Source organism: Camelus bactrianus, chromosome 6, assembly GCF_048773025.1.
Source record: "Camelus bactrianus isolate YW-2024 breed Bactrian camel chromosome 6, ASM4877302v1, whole genome shotgun sequence".
Lineage (NCBI taxonomy): Eukaryota > Metazoa > Chordata > Mammalia > Artiodactyla > Camelidae > Camelus > Camelus bactrianus.
In genome coordinates, this window is record NC_133544.1 from 73,163,026 (window position 1) to 73,182,257 (window position 19,232).

Below are 19,232 nucleotides of genomic sequence, written 5' to 3' on the forward strand. Positions count from 1 at the left end.
CCCTGGAGTGGAGCAGGCGAGAGAAGGCACGGTTTCTAGCTCGCCGCTTGGATTCAGAATCTGTCGTCATGTCGGGGCGGGGGAGGAGGCTGCAAACGTCAGCGGTAGGAGGAGCACAAGGTGTCGGGGAGGGCTGGCAGCCTGGCGGGCTGCAGGAGACAGCCCTGGAGCGAGGCCGCGGGGAAGGGCGGGGCTTCGGGGCCGGGGCGGGGTCTCGGGGCGGCGGCATCATGGCGGAGGCGGCTTTGGACGCCGTGCGGAGAGAGTTACGAGAGTTCCCTGCAGCGGCAAGGGGTGAGTGGGCTGTCTCGAGCGCGGAGCAGCCTCATGACGCGCGAGGCGCCTTGGGCTTGCTGGGAACCGGGTCCTGGATTCGGGCGCGCCCTGCTCCTTCCTGGGCCGCTGACACCAAGGTGCACCCTGTTTCTTGTGCACAAGGCCCTCGTAACCGCGTGCACGTGACTGGTGGGTGGCCCCCTCTGACTACTCTTCTTTCACAGCCCCCTGGGTGGGTCTTCAGCCCTCCTGTCGTGTTCCCACAGCTTCGTGGCTACTTGGGGGTGACTCTTCACCTTATTCTCACGGCCCGGTCCAGTCTTGACCCTGGTGCTGTCCTGTATTTCCCGCGGTCAGCCCGCACCGAATACCAGAACATTCTCTCGTTGCCCTTCCTATCCTTTCCCGTCTTGAAGTCTAAGGCGGTGGCTTCGCCCTCTCTCAACCCCAGCTGGATCTCTTCACACAGGAAGAGACTCCTCCAAGCTGGGAGAGCTGCAGAGCTTTGGGAAGATTGGAGGCAGCTGTGCTAGTCATCCCTGACTCTTCCCCTGCTTGGTTTTTATTTTTCTCTTTTCCTTCCTCCCTCCTTTACTCCCTTTTCTCTTTCTATTTTTAAGCAATTTCTTATCATTGAATAGTAACAGAGGTACATATTTTAACAAACAGAGGGCTTATAATGTAAAGTAAGCTTCCCTCCCATTCCAGGCTCCAGTGTGCGTCCTTCCAGAAATGCCGTTGGTATCTGCACACACGCATATATCTCACTTTTTATACAAATGGTAGCCTGCTAAGTACACTCTCCTGTACTCTGTATCTTGAAATCATTCTATATTTCTCTACTTCGATCTTTTTCAGTTCCACAATTGTGTACTAGTGCTGTAATTTACTTAATCAGCCCAGTATTGATAGGCATTTTGGTCTTTTCCAATCTATTGTTTTCATTCCTGCAACGAATACTTCAAGTATTCATTTAATGAAAACTTTGCACTTCAGTGTGCCAGGCTCTATTCAGTACGTTTAGGATACATCACTGAACAAAACAAATCTCTGCCTTTGTAGAGCTGACATTCTAAGTGAGGAGACAGGCCATAGGCACGCTCAATGAGTAAATTATATGGTAGAAAAAATGGGTTAGAAGGTAAGTGCTATGGGATAAAAAAGTAAAGCAGAATCAGGAGGCTCAGGATGTGGGGGTGGGGCACAGGGCACAGGTTTAAATAAGAAGGTCAGAGTTGGCCTACTTGATAAGGCGACATTTGAGCACTAGCTTGAAGAAGGAGGGCATCAGGTGAGCCAAGAGAAGCACAATCCAGATGGAGGGCACACGGGGCAGATACCCTAAGGTGGGAGTGTCCCCGGTGTGTTCAAGGAACGGTGAGGAGGTCGATGTGCCTGGAGCAGAGGCTTTGTGCACATGTGTATTTTTGTCAGTTGAATTCCTAGCAGAAAGATTGTTCGACCAAAGAAGTTGTTTGGATCCTTTCTGAAGTTCTCACTTTGAAGCCCCAGGAGGGAACAGTGGCTGTTCTCTAAAGGAAACCTATTAAATAGTGAGAAAGTAAAACTGAAATAATTGCAGAAAATACAAAGCGTTAAAAAAAAAAAAAAAAAGGCAGTTTCCACGTATTTTAGGAATGCCAGTGAGAATAAATGGGATTTTTTGAACCCCAAATCACCCCCCGTCCCAGATGACTGTTTGGATGGGCTGACATGACTGGGAAGGTCCTTTGCCAAATTCTTCCCCCTTGCGCTCTCATCTACCTGGTGGTTTCCATCTTGCCTCTCTAGCCAGTGAAGCAGGCACACTTTTCCAGGGTTCACCAGTCTTCCTGCTCAGTTTCAATTTTTGATCTAAAGACATTTCACCTTCCAGCTGATTGCAAGGCCAGGATGATGAGCATAGAGATGTTGCTATGAGAGACAGCATGACCTCAGAGGTGAAAATGAGGGCAGTGGCTTTTAGGATAGGATGTAATAACCACCCACTGTGGGCCAAGATATTCAGGCGAGACTTCAAGGGTGAAAATAACACAGCAAAGCCTTTAAAGCCTTTATAAAAGCCAGGAGGAAGGCATTCCAGTCTGAGCTGTAGGAACAATGTTTGGCACCAGCTGAGTAGAATGTGTGCTAAGGGACAGGCACCAGACAGGAGGAAACCCAACTGGAAAAGTAGGTTGGGCCAGATCACAGAGCACCATGAGTGTGCCCCAAGGCAGACTGTATTTTTGTAAGGAGTAGTGGTAAGCCATCAAAGGACTTTTTACTAGGGGTGTGACGAGATGAGATTGTATTTTAGGAAGATGACTGGGGCCAGCATGAGGGATGCTTCGAGGGGGAGTAGAATTAAGCCAAGGAAACCAGTTAGTTCACTGCAGCAATCATCCAGCCAGGAGATGCTGGAAACTTTCATCCAATCATTAAGCAAATATTTACCGAGTACCTGTGTGTGCCAGGTACTATTCTAGGTCATAGGGATACGTCAGTGGACAAGACAAGCATCCCTGCCCTCAGAGCTTACAGTCTAGCAAGAGAGAGACACCAGTGAATAACTGGGATAAGTAAAATACATAGCGTGTTAGATGGTACTACATGATGGAAATAAAAAGGAAAGGGACATAAGGATTGTTGGGGGCAGGTTTCGATTTTAAAAAAGGTGGCCAGGGAAGGAAGTCTTGTTGAAGTGGTGTTTGAGGACCCACATGAGCTAACTATGAATGTGGATACCAGCAGAGGAAAGGGGGGTGTGCGGCTTGAGAGGTCTGGGAGGTAGAATTAACAGGACTTAGAGATAACCAACAGGATGACAGGAGTGAGGGAGAAGGAAGTGTCAAAAGGGAGAGATTTTTGTTAAGGGGGACACAGAACCACTCTAGACGACTGCGTAGGTGGCACACTGCACAGGCTACTCAAATGCACGTGGTAGCCCTGGGTGTCTGAGGGTGGTGACGCTGTTCGGTTAAGACCAGAAAGACACTTCAGCCCTTACTTTTCCTCCAGTGGTTTTGCGTAGCAACCTGTCTCCTCAGTTAGGTTGTAAGCTTCTCGAGATGACACAGATCATTCCTGAATACCTCCACACTGGTCAGTACTGAGCTCATTTTAGGTGCCCAGTATATACTGCTGTTGGAGGGCGCTTTCCAGAACCTTGGCCCACCTATACCAGCGTTGGCTTTGGGGCATCAGCTCTACCCATTCTGGACTCACAGCACTGCCTCAGTGGCTGCCTTTCCTAATGGTGCCAGGAGGTTGGCCAATCCAGAGTAGGAAAGCCAAGGGGCCACTGTGACCCCATGAAGGGTTCGGGTTGTGGGCTGAGCCCCTGGCCACGTGGATTCTTATAGGCCATCCTGGCATGTTTATGGTGGTTTCACGCTTTCTCCCTCAAATTCCCCTCCTCATTCTTCTATTCCCGGTTGTGCAGGGTCCCTTGGTCACCTATAGGGATTGCCCCGGGGCACAGTGGGTCCTGCCCTTCTCCATCTCTTATGCAGGCAGTGAGGCAGCAACTAGGTGCTTTTGACTTCAGCCCCCGACCCCATCCTCTTTCTCTCAGAGCTCAGTGTGCCTCTTGCTGTGCCCTACCTGGATGAGCCCCCCAGTCCACTCCACTTCTACCGTGACTGGGTCTGCCCCAACAGGCCCTGCATCATCCGAAATGCCCTGCATCATTGGCCGGCCCTCCACAAGTGGTCCCTTTCCTATCTCAGGTGAGGGCTGTCCTGGGTGGGATGTGGGCAGTGCTTTGAGGCCTGTGGGCACGGGCCGAACATCCATTCCTCCAGAGCCACAGTGGGCTCCACGGAGGTAAGCGTGGCAGTGACCCCAGATGGTTACGCGGATGCCGTGCAAGGGGACCGCTTTGTGATGCCTGCCGAGCGCTGCCTGCCCCTCAGCTGCGTGCTGGATGTGCTGGAGGGCCGAGCCCAGCACCCCGGAGTCCTCTACGTACAGAAGCAGTGCTCCAACCTGCCCACTGAGCTTCCTCAGCTGCTGCCTGATCTGGAGCCCCACGTGCCCTGGGCCTCTGAGGCACTGGGTGAGTGGGGGCCAGGCAGGGGAGAAATGGGAAGGAGGGAGCCAGCCCTGCCTGCCGTTTCTCTCCCTTTGGTGATGAGGCCCACACAGTTGGCCCCAGAGGGTCAGGTCCCCTGGTCTTGACTTCAGATTGATGAACTACTGAAGGTTGCTGCCCTTCCTTCTGCTCCAGGGGACAGAGGCACTTGCCCATGCTTGCCCACCGCTGCCCCTTCTCCCTGCTCTCTCCCTGGGGCCCCTCTGCGCCCCATCCCGGTTCTGCCCCAGTATTACTGTATGGTGCTAATTCCCAGCCTGGCCTCCCAGGATGCCCTCTCCTAACCGACCCTCCTCCCTCTGACCCACAGGAAAGATGCCTGATGCTGTGAACTTCTGGCTGGGGGAGGCATCTGCTGTAACATCGTGTAGGTGTCATGGGAAGGCAATGGTGGGGAGAAGGTGAGAGGGAGGGAAGGCAGGACCGAGAGTGGAAGGCTCGGCCTGGAAGGAAGTTGGGCTGACTGTTCTCTGAGATTTCTTCGGGGATTTTGGGGCTCAGGCACAGCAGAGAGCCTCCCCCGACAGCTCAGGTGGGTGAAGGTGCCCATGGCACTGGCGGTGGGGGACACTGTTTCTTCTAGGTGCCTAGAAAGCACTCTGAAGGCCAGCTAGGTCAGGGGGTAAACACAGAAGAACCCTGTCTGTGCGAATTCCCCTCTTGGTGAAGGTGAGCCCTGGGCTTGGCGAGCATCAAATCCCTGGTGGGCAGAGATCTGAGATGCCTGAATGCCCGCTGGACTCCTCGGCATTGCCCTGAGCCTGCTGTGAATTTGCGTACTCTTCTGCCACACCACAAGCTGTCTTGGGGTGCAGGGCCCCAAGTGTGATCATCTGCCTCGTCCTGTGCCCTGCCCCTCATAACCCTGCCCACTGGGCCCTCTGTGTCACAGTGCACAAGGACCACTATGAGAACCTCTACTGTGTCATCTCAGGAGAGAAGCACTTCCTGCTGCATCCTCCCAGCGACCGGCCTTTCATCCCCTATGGTAGGGGGCGTGGCCTGCAGGGGCGAGGGAGCAGGTGGCCCAAGATAGAGGGAGGGCAGTGGGGAACCCCAGGCAGACTGGGCCCCAGGCCTGAGGTCTGGGCACAGCATCTCCACTGCACTGGGACCCTCTTGCCCCTGCACCCACAGAACAAGTGGCAAGCTCCAGGCCCTTTGAGGGTCCCCACACCTTTCTTCCTCTGGCTTCAGAGCTGTACACACCGGCAACCTACCAGCTAACTGAAGAGGGCTCCTTCAAGGTGGTGGATGAAGAGGCTATGGAGAAGGTGTCTGCCTTGTTCCTAGGCCCCAGGGAGGGGGAAGCCTTGGAGTCTGGGCTGTAGAGAAGTAGCACCTTGCTCTGAAGAATCCCTTTGTGTGGGGCCTCCCAGTGCTGAACAGGGCTGGGCCTGTGATGTTTACTTTTGGCAGGGACAGAGTTGGAGGGCGTGGGGGCTTTGGGCCTGCTTATTGGCATCTGCTATGTCCCCAGGTGCCGTGGATCCCACTGGACCCCTTGGCTCCAGATCTGGCCCGGTACCCCAGTTACAGTCAGGCCCAGGCCCTTCACTGCACAGTGCAAGCTGGGGAGATGCTCTACTTGCCTGCCTTGTGGTTCCACCATGTCCAGCAGTCCCATGGCTGCATTGCCGGTGAGGGGCTGCCCAGGTCACCTGGGGGTGGGTGGGGAAGCTTAGGTTAGAAGGGGGACCCTCATGCTCTGGTCTCCATTCTCCCCCCCAGTGAATTTTTGGTATGACATGGAGTATGACCTCAAGTACAGTTACTTCCAGCTGCTGGACTCCCTCACTAAAGCCTCAGGCCTCAACTGACAAAGCCCTGGTGAACGTCGCCAAGACAACTTGTGAAAAAGGTCGTGCTTGTCCCAGGCCGGGTCAACTCTAGAGGCAACTTGGAGTCAGAGGTGCTGGCTGCTGGCCCTGCTGGGCTTAGGGTCAGCTTTGGAGGCTGGTGAGGCGGTCTGCAGGACCAGGAGGTGCCAGGCAGGTCTGGGCTCCCTGGGAGTTGGCGCACAGGTCAGCAGCCTGTGCTGGAGGGGGAATGGGGCTTCAGGTGCAGCCTCGCCTCGCGCCAGCACCATGACCTTGGGCGAGTTACTGCCTCAGAGCACTGGTGTCCTGTCTGTAAAATGGAGATAATGACGGTTCCTACCTCACGGGTGTTGAAGATGGTATCTGTAAGGATGACACAGGTCTGGCACAGGGGAGGTGTTCAATAAAAGGCAGCTGTGATTCACGTGTGCTCAGACTCCCTCGCAGTTGCCTGCTGTGGTCTGGTGAGGGCTGGAAGGTTTAGGTGACCTTGGTTGGGGGTGAGGGCTGGGTCTAGGCTGGGGCCTGAGGACCTCTCTGCTGCCAAGACCCCTCTATCCAGGATGGCCATCGCAGCCCCCCTGGGGCAAGCAGGCTGGCCTCAGGCCTGTAACTCTGGCGTGGAACTCATTGACGCAGGGCCGGTAAAGCTCTTCCTAGCTTTGCTCTGGCCTTGCTTGCTCTCCTCCGGCTGGGGCCCGGTGCCCCGAGAGTCAGCCTTTTCTCTCTCACAACAAGCACTGGTAGGAGGGGACAGAAACCCTCCTGAGGCTGCTCCCCAGATGAAGGAGTGGGTCTCTACACTCAGACTCCGGCCCTGCCCCACCCTGGCCCTGGAGACGGAGGAGCCCCCTTGCCCAGGTGCCAACCCAGAGGCCTCCTCCCCAGCCACCCAGCACCCAGCTCCAAGGTGGAGGCAGCCTGGCATGTGGCTTTCAAGGGCTGTTTCCTGGAATAAGCCGCAGCCCTTCCAGTTTGTGCTGGGGCTTGGGGTGCTCCTCAGATTGGCCAAGCACTTCAGTCGGGACTGGGTGGTTCAGTCACTCTGGCACCAGGCGGTTGCGAAAGGCCCTACGCTGGGGGACACAGCTCTTAGATTTGCTGCTGCTGCTCCGGGGCCCACTCCCTGCTTCCTAGACCTCAGCAGCCCCTCCAGGCCCCCCCCTCCAGTCTTGCACGCAGCCTCTGACATTGAGGTCTCCTGGGGGCCCCTCTAGGTCCAGGCAGGGAGAGCAGGGCCGGGTGGGTAGGTTAGACCCAGATGGTGATGGCTGGAGAGAATGTCTTCCTGTGTGTTGAGCCCCCATCATGAGGGTGTCAGTGACTCCATGTATGTTTAAGGTGTCTCATTTCCCGGACAGGTGGTTGGTCTGGGTCTGGGTATGGGTGTGGGGCTTGGCTGGAGCGGAGGCGGCTGGGAGGAACCAGGGAGGAGCTTGGGACTAGCTGGGACATCCCTGGCTCTGGGTTAAAAAGCTGACAGTCCTCAGTCCTGCAGGCACAGCCCGTCATTCTTGCCTCCCGAGGACTCCACCCTATGGCTCTGGTAAGATACGGTTGGGCACTGGTCCCTCTGGGGCCGACTTAATGCTGTTTTTTAAGGGAGTTGTGAGTTTCTCCAGGCATTTGCTGGCCTTGGACCAGGGATGGGAGCAGAAGCCCGGGAACGGGCAGGGTCTTGGGATGAAGGGTCATCCTGAGTTCTTTCTGCCCTAGAGATGGGCTCCAGGCAGAACTCCCTGGCACCACGGACTTGGACCCTGAGAACTCAGGCTCCCAGCTGCTGTCCTGGGGCCCCAGAGGAAGTGGCTGCTCCAGTGTTCCTTGTGACTCAGTTGCTTCGGGTGTTGGGGCCCCAGGGCTGACACTGATGGATGAGCTTCCCCAGCTCTGCCCCTGGACTCCATCTGTCAGAGCCTTTCTGAGGCAGGGCCGAAGGCCAAAAGGAAGAATTGGTTGGCGCAGGGTCTACATCCCCATACCCAGAGTCATGGGTTTGGATGGGGCCACCTGGGGTCTATCTTTAGCCTGAACTTGTAGGACCTGGAAGATGGGACAACCTGTGGGTGATCTGAACTGGTAACTGCCATCCTAGCCTAGCGGAGAGCCCTTTCCAGAACTGTCCCCTGGCCAGGGGTGGAGAGTACAGGAAGCAGCTCAACCAGGGGCCCTGACATACCTCTCCGTCTCCCTCTGTAGCCTTATGTCCACACCCCTCCACCACACTGGGACCCCCCTCCACCCAAGACCAGCCTCAAGGCTGCTTAGAAAAAGGGAGCCGGGGACGTGGAATGGCAAGAGTAAGGATACCATACCAGGAACTGGAAGCAGGGAGGTGTCGGGTGAGAGCTCCAGTCAAGCTAGCCCGGTCCAGTCCTGGCCCTGGACCTCAGGGAAGCAACGACTTCGCCTTTCTGTGCCTCTCTTTCCTTGTGGGGTTGGTCATGATAAGTAGTCCCCACGCACAGGGTGGTTGTGTGATTAAACTGAATTACTTTACATAAAGCCCTGGACCAGAGGCTGCCCGGAGTGTTGTGTAAGTGTCGACAGGCGTCATTAGGAGATACTGTGGCCTCATTTTGGCTCACAGCTGGTGGGTGGAGGACAGGTCTTTGGCTGGGCAGGGCAGGTCCTTTGATTTGGGATTAGGCCTCGGGGTGTCACCCCAGCCTCCCCTTTGGCCCTTGTTGCTTTGGGGCCCATCAGCCTGCAGTAAGCCTGTTTCTCCCTCCCTCCTCAGCAGCCAAAGGTACCCGGGACATGCTTGCTCACCATTCGTGTCCTGCAGGCCCGTGGCCTGCCCTCCAAAGACTTAGGTGAGTGCTGGGTCCAGGGAGGGCAGTGGTTCTGCAGTGGGAAATGGAGTGGGGCAGGGCAGTGGGAAGAGGCGTCAGCAGGGCTGGGTGTGCAGGGGGTTCTTGGGGAGGGTGCTGAGAGGAGGTACCAGGTGGATCGTTGAGGTGGGGCCTGCACCTCCTGCCCCTAACCCAGCACCATTCTGTGGGTCTCTAGGTCCCCTGCTGGAAGAACATGGGCTCCGGGCAGCTGGACTGGGAAGGACTCTTGGCCCTCACTGGACACTCGTTCTTCTATCCCACAGTGACCCCCTCTGACTGCTATGTAACTCTGTGGCTGCCCACAGCCTCCAGCCACCAGCTTCAGACACGCACGGTCAAGAACAGCAGAAATCCCATCTGGAATCAGAGCTTTCACTTCCGAATCCACAGCCAGCTCAAGGTGGGCGGGTGTCAGCCCTGCCCTTGCTCGCTGTCCCTGTCCACCCACTGCCACTGTCCCCTCCCAGCCCCTTGTCCCCTGCCCCACCCCTCCTTCCTGCAGCCCCCTCACTCTGTTCCCCTTTCAGAACATCGTGCAACTCAAAGTCTTCGACCAGGACCTCCTGACCAAGGATGACACCCTGTTGTCGGTGCTGTTTGACGTGGGGACTTTGCGGACGGGAGAGTCCCGGCGCGAGACTTTCTCACTGAACCCTCAGGTAAGGCTGTGCGCAGGGCGGCAGGGGCCTCGGCCCTGGGAAGGGGGTGCTTTGGCGGGTAGCCAGGAACATGGCTGCTTTCTCCAATGAGTGGCCCAGGCTTCCTTGGCATCCCAGAGGCCTCTGTCAGCCAAGAGCTACTGTCCACCAGAGAGCAGTCCTGTCCTCATTCTTTTTCTTGGTTCCTCTTTGTAACTTGCTGCTTTCTCTCTCCAGGGCAAGGAGCAGCTGGAAGTTGAATTTCGGCTTCAGAGTCTGTGAGTTGGGCCAAGGGGCGGTTCCCGTGTGGGAGGGATTCCAGCGCACGCAGAGCTGACACCCTTCCTGGGAGGCACCAGGGTGGAGGAAAGCCCAGGCCTCCTTGGAGGGTGAGAACCTGAGAACCTGGACTCTTCCTAAGGGTCAGTGGGGGCTCTTTCCAGGACAGACTGTGAGCAGCTGGTCAGCAATGGCATCCTGGTGGTGAGTCTAGAACCCTCCCTCTTGCCATCTTCTCGCCGTCCTCCCCGGGCCTGAACCTTGTGCCCCACCATGGGGCTCAGGGGTAGAGCTGAGTGGGGGGCCCTGGGATTTCAGTTTAAAGGGATACAACCCCAGCCACATGATTGGTGACTCAGAGCCAAGGTAATAATATGCTGAGGAGCAAGACCCAGGGTCCTGGGAGGGTGGGGTCTCCAATAGGAGAGGGGCTCGAGTCTGAGGGGCTCTCTTCATGCCCCAGGCCCGGGAGCTCTCCTGCTTGCATGTTCGACTGGAGAAGGCAGGGGATCAGAAGGGTGAGTCCCCCACCCTCTTCTTCTCCTTTCTAAGGGGACCCTGGAGGGAGGGGGTCTTGTACTAGCTGCCCTCAGCTCTCAGGCAGGAGCAGGGGTTGGAGGGAAAATCCACACCAGGGCTTTTCCCCTTAGACCTCAGAGGGGCTGTGGTGAGGGCTCCATCTTCCAGCCTAGGTCTGGGCCAGACCTCCATCGCAGTAGAGATGGCCCCTTAGGTAAGACAGGGGCCTCTTTGGGGGCCTCCTATTCCCAGCCTCTCTGCTCTGGTTCCTGTTTCCAGGGTCAGAGGGCAGAGTTCAGCTGGTGCTTCCTGGGTCCCGTGAAGGTCCGCAGGAGGCCTCGGTGGAAGCCGGCTCCTTCTGCTTCCATTGCCCGGCCTGCTGGGAGCAGGAGCTGAGTGTTTACCTGCAGGTAGTGCACGGCTTCCTCCTGGGTGCCGGAGCTGCAGGGCCCCTCCCCCTCCTTCCCAGCGCCTCCTGCCAGCCTGTCCCTCTGCTCACCCTGAGCCCCACTCCCCATCAGAGTCAGGCACCTGAGAAGTGTGGAGTCGACCTGTCTCCTGTCCCCCTTCCTATTGCTTTTCTGTCACTCCCAGGGGCCGTTGGTGAGGTCCCTGCTGGAACAGAGGGGTGGAGATTCTTAGGTCTTCTTTCATCCTCCCTGCAGGACGCCCCCCAAGAGCGACTGAAGGTGCCCCTGAGGGCCCTGCCCTCTGGCCAAGTGGTGAGACTCGTCTTCCCTACGTCCCAGGTACTGGTCACCCAGAGAAAGAAAGCCAGATGCACGGGCAAGGCTGGGCCCAGGCCCCGGGCCTTGAAGGGCTGGCCTGCTTCTCTAGCAGCTTCTGTCCTCAGGCCCTGACCTGGACAAGTGCTGGGCCAGACTCTAGGGAGGGGGTCCTCTGAGCATCCCTGCCCTCAGGCCTCAGACCTGGCCCCTGTGGAGATGGCTGGGGCCCAAGGGAACATCGAGCAGTCCTGGGACATGGCTTGGGTTGGGATGAGGGAACAGAGTGGCCAATCTTTGTGACTGGAGTGTTCATGGTTTTCAGGAGCCCCTGATGAGGGTGGAGCTGAAAAAAGAAGAAGGGTGAGAGGCTGGCTGGGCCCTGGGGAAGGTCACGGGGGACAGCAGCCAGGGCATTCAGCCTGGAGGAGCGAGAGGGATGGGCTGACTCCTAGCAGAGATGCTCAGGGGTTGCTCCCAGGGTGAGGCATGAGGTGTGGGAGCCTCGGCAGATGAAAGCTCTTTTTGTCAACTTTTCACATGCGTTTTTGAAGCAGTCCGAGGGCTGTGTGCCTAGTCCTGTGCCTGGCACTTAGGAGGCACTTGCTAAATGTTCGGCTGGAAGAACAGGAGAAGGTGGGAGAGTGGTGAGAGGCAGATGGCAGGAAACTGAGAGGCGCGCAGTCAAGGCCCTTCGGGAGGCAATTGTGGACGGGCCTCAGCTAACCTTCAGGAGACAAGAGGAGCCGCCCACAAGGGCCCCCCGCATGCCCGAGACTAGCTTCCCCCCATGAAGTGGTGGGAGCCCTGTTCCCCACCCACTCTGAAGTCATTTTTGGGTGGGTGACACACAACAGCTGAGAGGTGGAAGTGGATCAATGGTGTTGGGTCCCACCCAGGGGCCTCTGGTCACTGCTCCTGGTCCTGTGCACTTGTTGTGCTGCATTGCCCAAGGGTGTCCCCACAAGGGTCTGGGTTCACCTCCCATCATCCACACACGTCACACGTCAGTCAGGGCACAGGAGCAGGGCTGAGAGTTGGGGAGAGGAGGGAGAGAAGGATGGTGGTGGGCCTTTCCGGGGAGGCAGGCCCAGCTTCCCTTTCTCTGACGAGGCCGGGAGCTGCCTCACGGTCCCTTCCTTCCCACCCAGACCGAGGGAGCTGGCCGTGCGGCTGGGCTGCGAGCCCTGCGCCGAGGAGCGGGCCTTCCTGAGCAGGAGGAGGCAGGTGGTGGCCAGGGCCCTGAAGCAGGCCCTGCAGCTGGATGGAGACCTGCAGGAGGACGAGGTCTGGGGACTGGGCTGGATTGGGTGGGCGTCCCCCAGTTCAGTGCCTGATGCTGGGACCGGTTGTTCCCTAACCGGACCAGAGCCGGTGCCCAGCCAGGCTTGAGCCCTGCTCTGCTTCCTGCTCACTTGCTGTTGTCAGGAGCTCGATGGCATCAAATGCAGAGCATTACATGAGGCACCTGCAGCTTTCAAGCTGCCTCGCTGGGCTAGCTTTCCTTCTCATTGTTTCTTGATTCCTGGCCTGGTCCAGATTTTGAGACTAGGCCCAGTCTGATGGATCAGTGAGACATACAGCCTGAGGGCCACCGGCTGGCCCAGGGCAGTCCCTGGAGGTTTGGATCGACCTGGTGCATCTCCTAAGGAAATGACCTCTCCTTGCGAGAGGGAGAGGGGTGGCCATGTGGGGGACTTGGGGGCCCAGGGGCTTCAAGAAAGCAACCACCAAACTCCTCAGGGGCTGGAGGTGAGGAGATGAGGACTGGAACTTGTCCGTTCTTCCTGGAGTTCTTAAAACCAGACAGGCCTGACCCTCGCAAGGTTACTTTTGACTAGACCCTTCTTAGGAGGCTTGACTAGAACTGGTCCCAAAAGCCCTGATCAGATCTTGACCAGCCTTAGCTATGGGTGAGCTGAGTCGCCTCTTGGCTTGCTACCTCCTCTCCTGTGGCGTGGCCTTCCGTCTTCCTAAGGCCTCTCTGAGCCTGGCTGTTCTCTCTTCCAGATCCCAGTGGTAGCTGTTATGGCCACTGGTGGTGGGATCCGGGCCATGACCTCCCTGTATGGGCAGCTGGCCGGCCTGAAGGAGCTGGGCCTCTTGGATTGCATCTCCTACATCACAGGGGCCTCTGGCTCCACCTGGTGAGCTGGCAGCAGGTCAAGTGCTGGAACCTGGGGGTGGCTAGTTGGGTCTTGGCAGGATGGTGTGGTGGTACGGCTCTCCTAGACTCCACAGGCCTCTCTGACCAACTTGGAAGGGCTGGGAGAATGCACGTGCCAGAGAGAAACGTGTTCAAGTGGACCCGGGCCCCTGGATGGTGCTTGTCAGACTCTTGTCCTAGGGTACAGAGCCCAAGGCCTACGACGGGGTCCTTGAGTGATGATCCCTCTGGCTTTGGCTTTTCCCAGGGCTTTGGCTAGCCTCTATGAGGACCCAGAGTGGTCTCAGAAGGACCTGGCAGGGCCCATTGAGTCACTGAAGGCCCAGGTGACCAGGAGCAAGCTGGGCGTGCTGGCCCCCAGGCAGCTGCAGCGGTATCGGGAGGAGCTGGCTGAGCGTGCCCGCCTGGGCTACCCGAACTGCTTCACCAACCTGTGGGCCCTCATCAACGAGGCACTGTTGCACGGCGAGGTGCGGGGAGGGGTGTGGCTTGGGAGGGGAGTAGGGCGGGGAGTTGTTGGGGGGCGGGTGATGGGGGGTGGCCGGCCACCAAAGGGCCAGGTCCAGGGCTGGAGAGCAGCCTTGGGCATCAGGGGGTGGAAAAAGCCCTGGGAAGCCATGGCTTTAGGTTCAAATGATCTTCCCCTAGCCCCATGACCACAAACTCTCAGACCAGCGGGAGGCCCTAAGTCGTGGCCAGAACCCTCTGCCCATCTACTGTGCTCTCAACACCAAGGAACGGAACCTGACTACCTTTGAATTTGGGGGTGAGTAGCCCCAGAGCTGAGGCCCGTGCCCTTATAGTTGGCAGGATGAGAGGTAGCTGGGCCTGCGTATGAAAGTGGGTGTCACACCTAGCACTTCTGGGCCTGGCCCCATGCTTTCCAGAGCCTGTCATCCTACTGGAGTCACTCAGCTTTGGGATGGGGCCAAGGGCCGTAGGTCCAACACTCAGGGTGCCAGCAACAAGGCTGAGCCTCCTGGTCACCAGGCTGCCTGTCACGAGGCCTGTGGTGGGTGCATTGGTGCCCAGGGTCCTCAGGTTCTGGGCCCCACGGTGAGTCCGTGTGGCCTCTTCACAGAGTGGTGCGAGTTCTCCCCCTACGAGGTCGGCTTTCCCAAGTATGGTGCCTTCATCCCCGCTGAGCTCTTTGGCTCTGAGTTCTTCATGGGGCGCCTGACAAAGCAGCTTCCTGAGTCCCGCATCTGCTTCCTGGAAGGTGAGGGGTCTGGGAGGCTGGGGAAGCGGGGATAGTGGGGAGAATGGGCCTGAGTGGAATGGTGGGCTCTGCCTTCCCAGCTCAGTCCCTGGGTGGGTTGGGGGAGGGTCAGGTTGCAACAAAGTGGGAGACTCTCCCACTCGTGTCTCCTTCTCAGGTATCTGGAGCAACCTGTATGCAGCCAACCTCCAGGACAGCTTATATTGGTCCTCAGAGCCCAGCCAGTTCTGGGACCGCTGGGCACAGGATCAGGCCAGCCTGGGTAGGTGTCCAGGCTCCTTCACCTGGATGGGAGAGGCAGCCAGTGGAGCTGTATTTGGGGAGGGTGGGGGTGCCTCTCAGGCCTTTGGGAGTCCATAGAGGCCAGACTAAAGGTCCAGGGATCCCTGTTCCCCCTTCTTGACTGCAGACAAGGAGCAGGTTCCCCTTCTGAAGATAGAAGAACCTCCCACAGTGGCTGGCAGGATAGCTGAGTTTTTCACTGACCTTCTGACGCGGCGTCCACTTGCCCAGGCCACCCACAATTTCCTGCATGGCCTCTTTTTCCACAAGGACTATTTCCAGCATCCTCACTTCTCTTCCTGGAAAGGTATCTGCTTTTCTCTTCCTGGTCCCAGCTCTTCAAAGTCTTCCCATGGCCGCCTGAGCCTTGGGTCCCTGGTCCAGACATGTCAGCCCCAAGCCCTTTGAGCTCAGTTCCCTGGGTTGCTTGGAGCTGGAACCCTTTTTATTCTCCTTATGTTGGGGTCGGGGCCCATCCGTGAGACCTCAGGAATTGAGGTGCTGCTTTGGCAGGATTGAGCAGGAGCTGGAGGGCAGGGCCTTCTTCCCTCAGCAGCAAGGAGCTGGTGTTAGGCTGGAGGGGGCTGGTGCTCAGCACCAGTGACAGCTGCTCTCCACCTGACACCCTACCTTTCCAGCCACCAAGCTGGATGGCTTCCCCAACGAGCTGACACCTGCAGAGCCCTACCTTTGCCTGCTGGATGTTGGCTACCTTGTCAACACCAGCTGCCCACCCCTCTTGCGGCCCACACGGGACGTGGACCTCATCCTGTCACTGGACTACAACCTCCATGGAGCCTTTCAGGTGGGCTGGGGGCAGGCTTGGGAGGTGGGGGGCAATCCAGAAGCATCCTGACTCCTGCCTCTGGATAGATTTGCTTAGGAGTCTGGTTTCTGGGCCAGCTTCCCTTGGGGGCTGTGACATGACTCTGTGAATGGAAGGCTGTGGAATCTATGAACTCACCACCAGGGGAGTAGTGATGGGGAAGCTGGCAGTGTTTTAAAATGTATCCTATCTGGGTCTCCTTTGCTATCTCTGCACCCTGTTTGGTCCTGGACCTCTAGAACTCCTTGCTTTGAGTTTCTGTGTTGGTCCAGTGAAAATTTTTGTCTCCCAACTGCAGAACCTGGGGTTTGTTAGCAGCCCAGCTTGGTTGAGCCCAGAGGAGCTGCTGTAGACAGGCTACAAGGTTTAGAGCGTTTTTTTAAGTCAAGTCTGGCCTTTTGGGTCCACAAGAGTCTGACTTGGCATCTGGGCACTCAGTTCCATGTCTTAGTGGCTCTCCACGTTCCATCAGCCTAGTGTGGAGGACACAGGAGCCCATGCAGGCCCATCCCACTGACACTGCCTCTGTTCGCCCTGCAGCAGCTGCAGCTCCTGGGCAGGTTCTGCCAGGAGCAGGGCATCCCGTTCCCACCCGTCTTGCCCAGCCCAGAGGAGCAGCGCCAGCCCCGGGAGTGCCACCTCTTCTCTGACCCCGCCTGCCCCGATGCCCCCGCCGTGCTGCACTTCCCGCTGGTCAATGCCTCATTCCGGGAGCACTCGGCCCCAGGTGAGTCACTGTCCCCCACCCCCCGCCCCCAGCGGTTGCGCCCATGCCTAGGCTGCATTCTCTCCACAGGGGTCCGACGGACAGCCGAGGAGCAGGAGGCTGGGGAGGTGAACCTGTCTTCATCCGACTCCCCCTACCACTACTCGAAGGTGACCTACAGCCAGGAGGATGCGGACAAGCTGCTCCGCTTGACGCATTACAACATCTGCAACAACCAGGAGCGGCTGCTGGAGGCCCTGCGTGAGGCCGTGCAGCGGCGGAGGCAGCGCCAGCGGTGCCGGCCCGAGTGATGGGCGGGGAGGCTGCTGTGCCCTGGCCTGCGGCTCTAGCCTGGCCCCCATGGCCCCTGACTCCTTTTTTAGGCTCACTCTCTGGCCGCCTTGCTTCTCCAGTTGAGTAGGGGTGGAGACCATCATTGACAAGTTCCAGAGCTGCTGGGAGTTTGGACGGCGCATTTGTGGTACCCAGCACCGCAGCCACGGCCCTGAAGCCGACACCCTTGGGTAGGGCGAGGATCTTAAACAGGGGCTGGGCCCTCTCTCCTCCGGTTTTGGTCTCCATGCTGTGGCCAGAGAAAATGCAGACGTTCTGTGGCAGCGGGGGAGAGTGGAGCAGGATTGGCCGTATTTGTAAGAGCACAGAGGCCGGGGCCTGTGTGTGCTTTCCCTTCCTGGCTACCTTGAGTAGCTGTGCAGAGTGAAATAGAGCACTTCTTGTATTACAGAGGCTCACACAACCACGAGGCGTTATGGAGATTACTGTCACTGCTGCCAAGAGGGACATGTATCATTCCAGGCTCTCAGTTACACATGCTGAGAACTGGTTTAGAAAACAAAACATCTCTGGCAACTTACAGAGCTGGCAAGTCAGCTTGGTTGGGCTTCCCCAGGACTGCAGTGTCTGCTCCACTCAGGCCAGAGAGGAAGCCAGTTCAGGCTGGTGGCCTTGCGTCTGCAGGCCTAGCCCTGCTCCGGGGAGCAGACTCACAGGCCATGATGGCCATCACTCCTGTCCTCCTCACCCAGGGACTCAAAGGGCTGCTGCCTGTCTCGTGGTAGGGGTGTCCAGACCTGGGTCCAGAGGAGCCAAGGAAAGAGGCCAGTGCTAACTTTGTGACTTCAGCAAGCTGTGACATTGGTGGGGCCTGTCTTCTAACAAGGAACTGTCTATTCCAGAAGTTGGTCCTGAGGGGCCTGGTAGCTGAGTCTCCTGGTCCCCTCATGGGTGTCCTCACTTGTAGCCCTCAGGTTTGGTGCCACAGGGTTTTTGCTTCAGGGCCCAGACCTGTTGGGAAAATAGGGAAGTGGAGTGAATTTAGGGCATAGCTGCCCCCAGAATCTTCTAGTACTGGTGCCCTAAGCCTCCCTTGGAAAACCGCACCTGCTCCTAATATTGATGTGGGATGAGGACGCTGGGAGCTGAGAGGCACAAGTGACCGTTACATGTGGGATGGATGGGAGATGATTGGGTCTCATGACCCCACTCACTGCATCTGTCTGCCCTGGGCATGTGGCTAGACTCAGAGCAGAATGAATGGCAGACCTGATAACCTTAGAAGCCACTGTATCCAGGACAAGGCCTGTTCACGGAACAGCACATCATCTGAATCATAAATTGGAACCTGTGGCCCTTCAGGAGCAGGTGGACAGTTACACCAGAGACCACAGCTGTGGCTGCAACCCGTTTTGATGTGACTGCTCCCTCAGGTACGGGCCTGTGTGTGTCTCTGTGTGCTGCATCGGTGTCTGTATGTCTGCTGTGCGTGTGTGCCTCGGTGAAATCCACTCCCAGCCTGTCTGGGACAGTAAGGCTCCCTTCCCCCTTGGAGCAGGGACCTGGTCCTTGGACTGGGGAAAGCACAGGAGGATGGAGGCAAGGGTGCAAGAGGGGTCTAGCTGTCCTGTCAGCAGTGCCCCATCTTGAAGAGGAAGGAGTGGAGGAGGCCGAGAAGGGAGGTGTGTGGGGCCCCGGGCAGGCTTCCTGGCATGTGCCCTTACCGTGGGTCTGGCCTGGTGGGACAGCCGCTAGGAGCCTGGTGCACTTTCCTTTACGGGGCCAGCCACCTGCGGAAGCTCCTCGGGCTGCAGGTGGCTGTCAGTGCACACGGGCATCTCCCTCAGTGAGGAGGGCAGGGGACAGCCATGGAATCTGTGGGGAAAGGGAGCCTCAGGGTCCGGACTCCGTTGCCTCTTATGAGAGTCGGGGTGGAGGTTGGCCCCACACCCTCCAGCGTAGGTCTGAGTCCTGGGACCTTGGGCTTAGGAGGGCAGCGTCTGTGCCTGTCGTGGGGGCTCAGGACTCCCACCCACACACCCGGGTGCCCTACCTGAGCGGAGCGGCCGTGCTGGGCCCCCTCGCAGCAGCCTGCTCAGCCGGGAAGCCCAGGGGTCCAGCTCGAAGTTTTGGGCTCAGACTAGGTGCTGCAGAGCAAAGAAGAACACAGTCATCCTGGGCTGGATGCTCGGCTGCAGCCTCCCTGCCACGGCCTCAGTGTTCATGTCCTCCTCGACCTCATGTGTTGAAATCCTAACCCCAAGGTGATGGTATTAGGAGGAGAGGCCTTCAGGAGGTGAATCTGGTCCTGAGGGTGGAGCCCTTATAAAAGAGACCTCAGAGAGCAACCTCCCCCCTTCTACCCTGCGAGGACACAGCAAGAAGGCGACATCTGCAGCCTGCAGGAGGGCACTTACCAGACACCCAGCCTGCCGGCGCCTTGTCCTTGGACTTCTCAACGTCCAGAACTGTGAGAAATAAACATCTGTGGTCCATAACCTACCCAGCCTGTGGTCTACTTGTTGCCGCAGCCCAAACAGACTAAGAGGCACCCAGAGGCACACACCAA

At 57.8% G+C, this 19,232-nt stretch overlaps 3 protein-coding genes across 13 annotated transcripts in view; 2 read left to right on the forward strand and 1 right to left on the reverse strand.

Moving 5' to 3' along the window:
- The first annotated feature begins 59 nt into the window (after nucleotides 1-59).
- Nucleotides 60-6,595, forward strand: JMJD7 (jumonji domain containing 7). 2 transcript variants are annotated; one of them, XM_074365941.1, is made up of 8 exons: nucleotides 60-294; nucleotides 3,833-3,986; nucleotides 4,062-4,315; nucleotides 4,662-4,718; nucleotides 5,244-5,339; nucleotides 5,489-5,625; nucleotides 5,832-5,991; nucleotides 6,083-6,595. In XM_074365941.1, exons 1-8 carry the CDS (start codon nucleotides 69-71, stop codon nucleotides 6,169-6,171), a joined length of 1,173 nt encoding a protein of 390 aa, XP_074222042.1. In that variant the 5' UTR covers nucleotides 60-68; the 3' UTR covers nucleotides 6,172-6,595. The 2 variants fall into 2 exon arrangements, with proteins under 2 accessions (XP_074222042.1, XP_010963485.3); XM_010965183.3 differs by having other exon boundaries at nucleotides 5,549-5,625.
- On the forward strand, nucleotides 6,204-19,165 carry PLA2G4B (phospholipase A2 group IVB). Of its 10 annotated transcripts, none has more exons than XM_074365939.1 (21): nucleotides 6,204-6,342; nucleotides 8,371-8,513; nucleotides 8,912-8,987; nucleotides 9,272-9,408; nucleotides 9,536-9,667; nucleotides 9,884-9,924; nucleotides 10,090-10,129; nucleotides 10,389-10,443; nucleotides 10,724-10,854; nucleotides 11,110-11,193; nucleotides 11,495-11,532; nucleotides 12,321-12,456; nucleotides 13,180-13,316; nucleotides 13,584-13,806; nucleotides 13,985-14,102; nucleotides 14,418-14,555; nucleotides 14,713-14,817; nucleotides 14,965-15,144; nucleotides 15,476-15,642; nucleotides 16,204-16,390; nucleotides 16,460-19,165. In XM_074365939.1, the coding sequence occupies exons 2-21, from the start codon at nucleotides 8,463-8,465 to the stop codon at nucleotides 16,678-16,680; spliced, it is 2,397 nt and encodes a 798-aa protein (XP_074222040.1). In that variant the 5' UTR covers nucleotides 6,204-6,342; nucleotides 8,371-8,462; the 3' UTR covers nucleotides 16,681-19,165. The 10 variants fall into 10 exon arrangements, 8 of the variants coding, with proteins under 8 accessions (XP_074222040.1, XP_074222041.1, XP_045380274.2 ...); XM_074365940.1 differs by having other exon boundaries at nucleotides 8,371-8,471; XR_836035.3 differs by lacking the exon at nucleotides 6,204-6,342 and having other exon boundaries at nucleotides 6,737-8,513; nucleotides 16,460-18,096; nucleotides 18,928-19,165.
- The window catches only part of SPTBN5 (spectrin beta, non-erythrocytic 5), a 46,710-nt gene continuing 45,098 nt past the window's right edge, over nucleotides 17,621-19,232 (reverse strand). The window contains exons 69-72 of the mRNA XM_074366589.1: nucleotides 19,081-19,131; nucleotides 18,717-18,810; nucleotides 18,442-18,538; nucleotides 17,621-17,674 (exon numbers count right to left, since the gene is read on the reverse strand). Coding sequence (XP_074222690.1) covers nucleotides 17,621-17,674; nucleotides 18,442-18,538; nucleotides 18,717-18,810; nucleotides 19,081-19,131 — 296 coding nt within the window. The remainder of the gene's footprint in view (nucleotides 17,675-18,441; nucleotides 18,539-18,716; nucleotides 18,811-19,080; nucleotides 19,132-19,232) is intronic.

Excerpts from the sequence above, each read along its gene's own strand:
- JMJD7 (XM_074365941.1), top strand. The coding sequence starts at position 69 with ATGTCGGGGCGGGGGAGGAGGCTGCAAACGTCAGCGGTAGGAGGAGCA. Across the intron at positions 5,340-5,488 it reads CCGGCCTTTCATCCCCTATG|AACAAGTGGCAAGCTCCAGG; the intron begins GTAGGGGGCGTG and ends CTGCACCCACAG. Across the intron at positions 5,992-6,082 it reads GTCCCATGGCTGCATTGCCG|TGAATTTTTGGTATGACATG; the intron begins GTGAGGGGCTGC and ends TCTCCCCCCCAG.
- PLA2G4B (XM_074365939.1), top strand. The coding sequence starts at position 8,463 with ATGGCAAGAGTAAGGATACCATACCAGGAACTGGAAGCAGGGAGGTGT. Across the intron at positions 9,668-9,883 it reads CTTTCTCACTGAACCCTCAG|GGCAAGGAGCAGCTGGAAGT; the intron begins GTAAGGCTGTGC and ends TTCTCTCTCCAG. Across the intron at positions 14,818-14,964 it reads ACAGGATCAGGCCAGCCTGG|ACAAGGAGCAGGTTCCCCTT; the intron begins GTAGGTGTCCAG and ends TCTTGACTGCAG.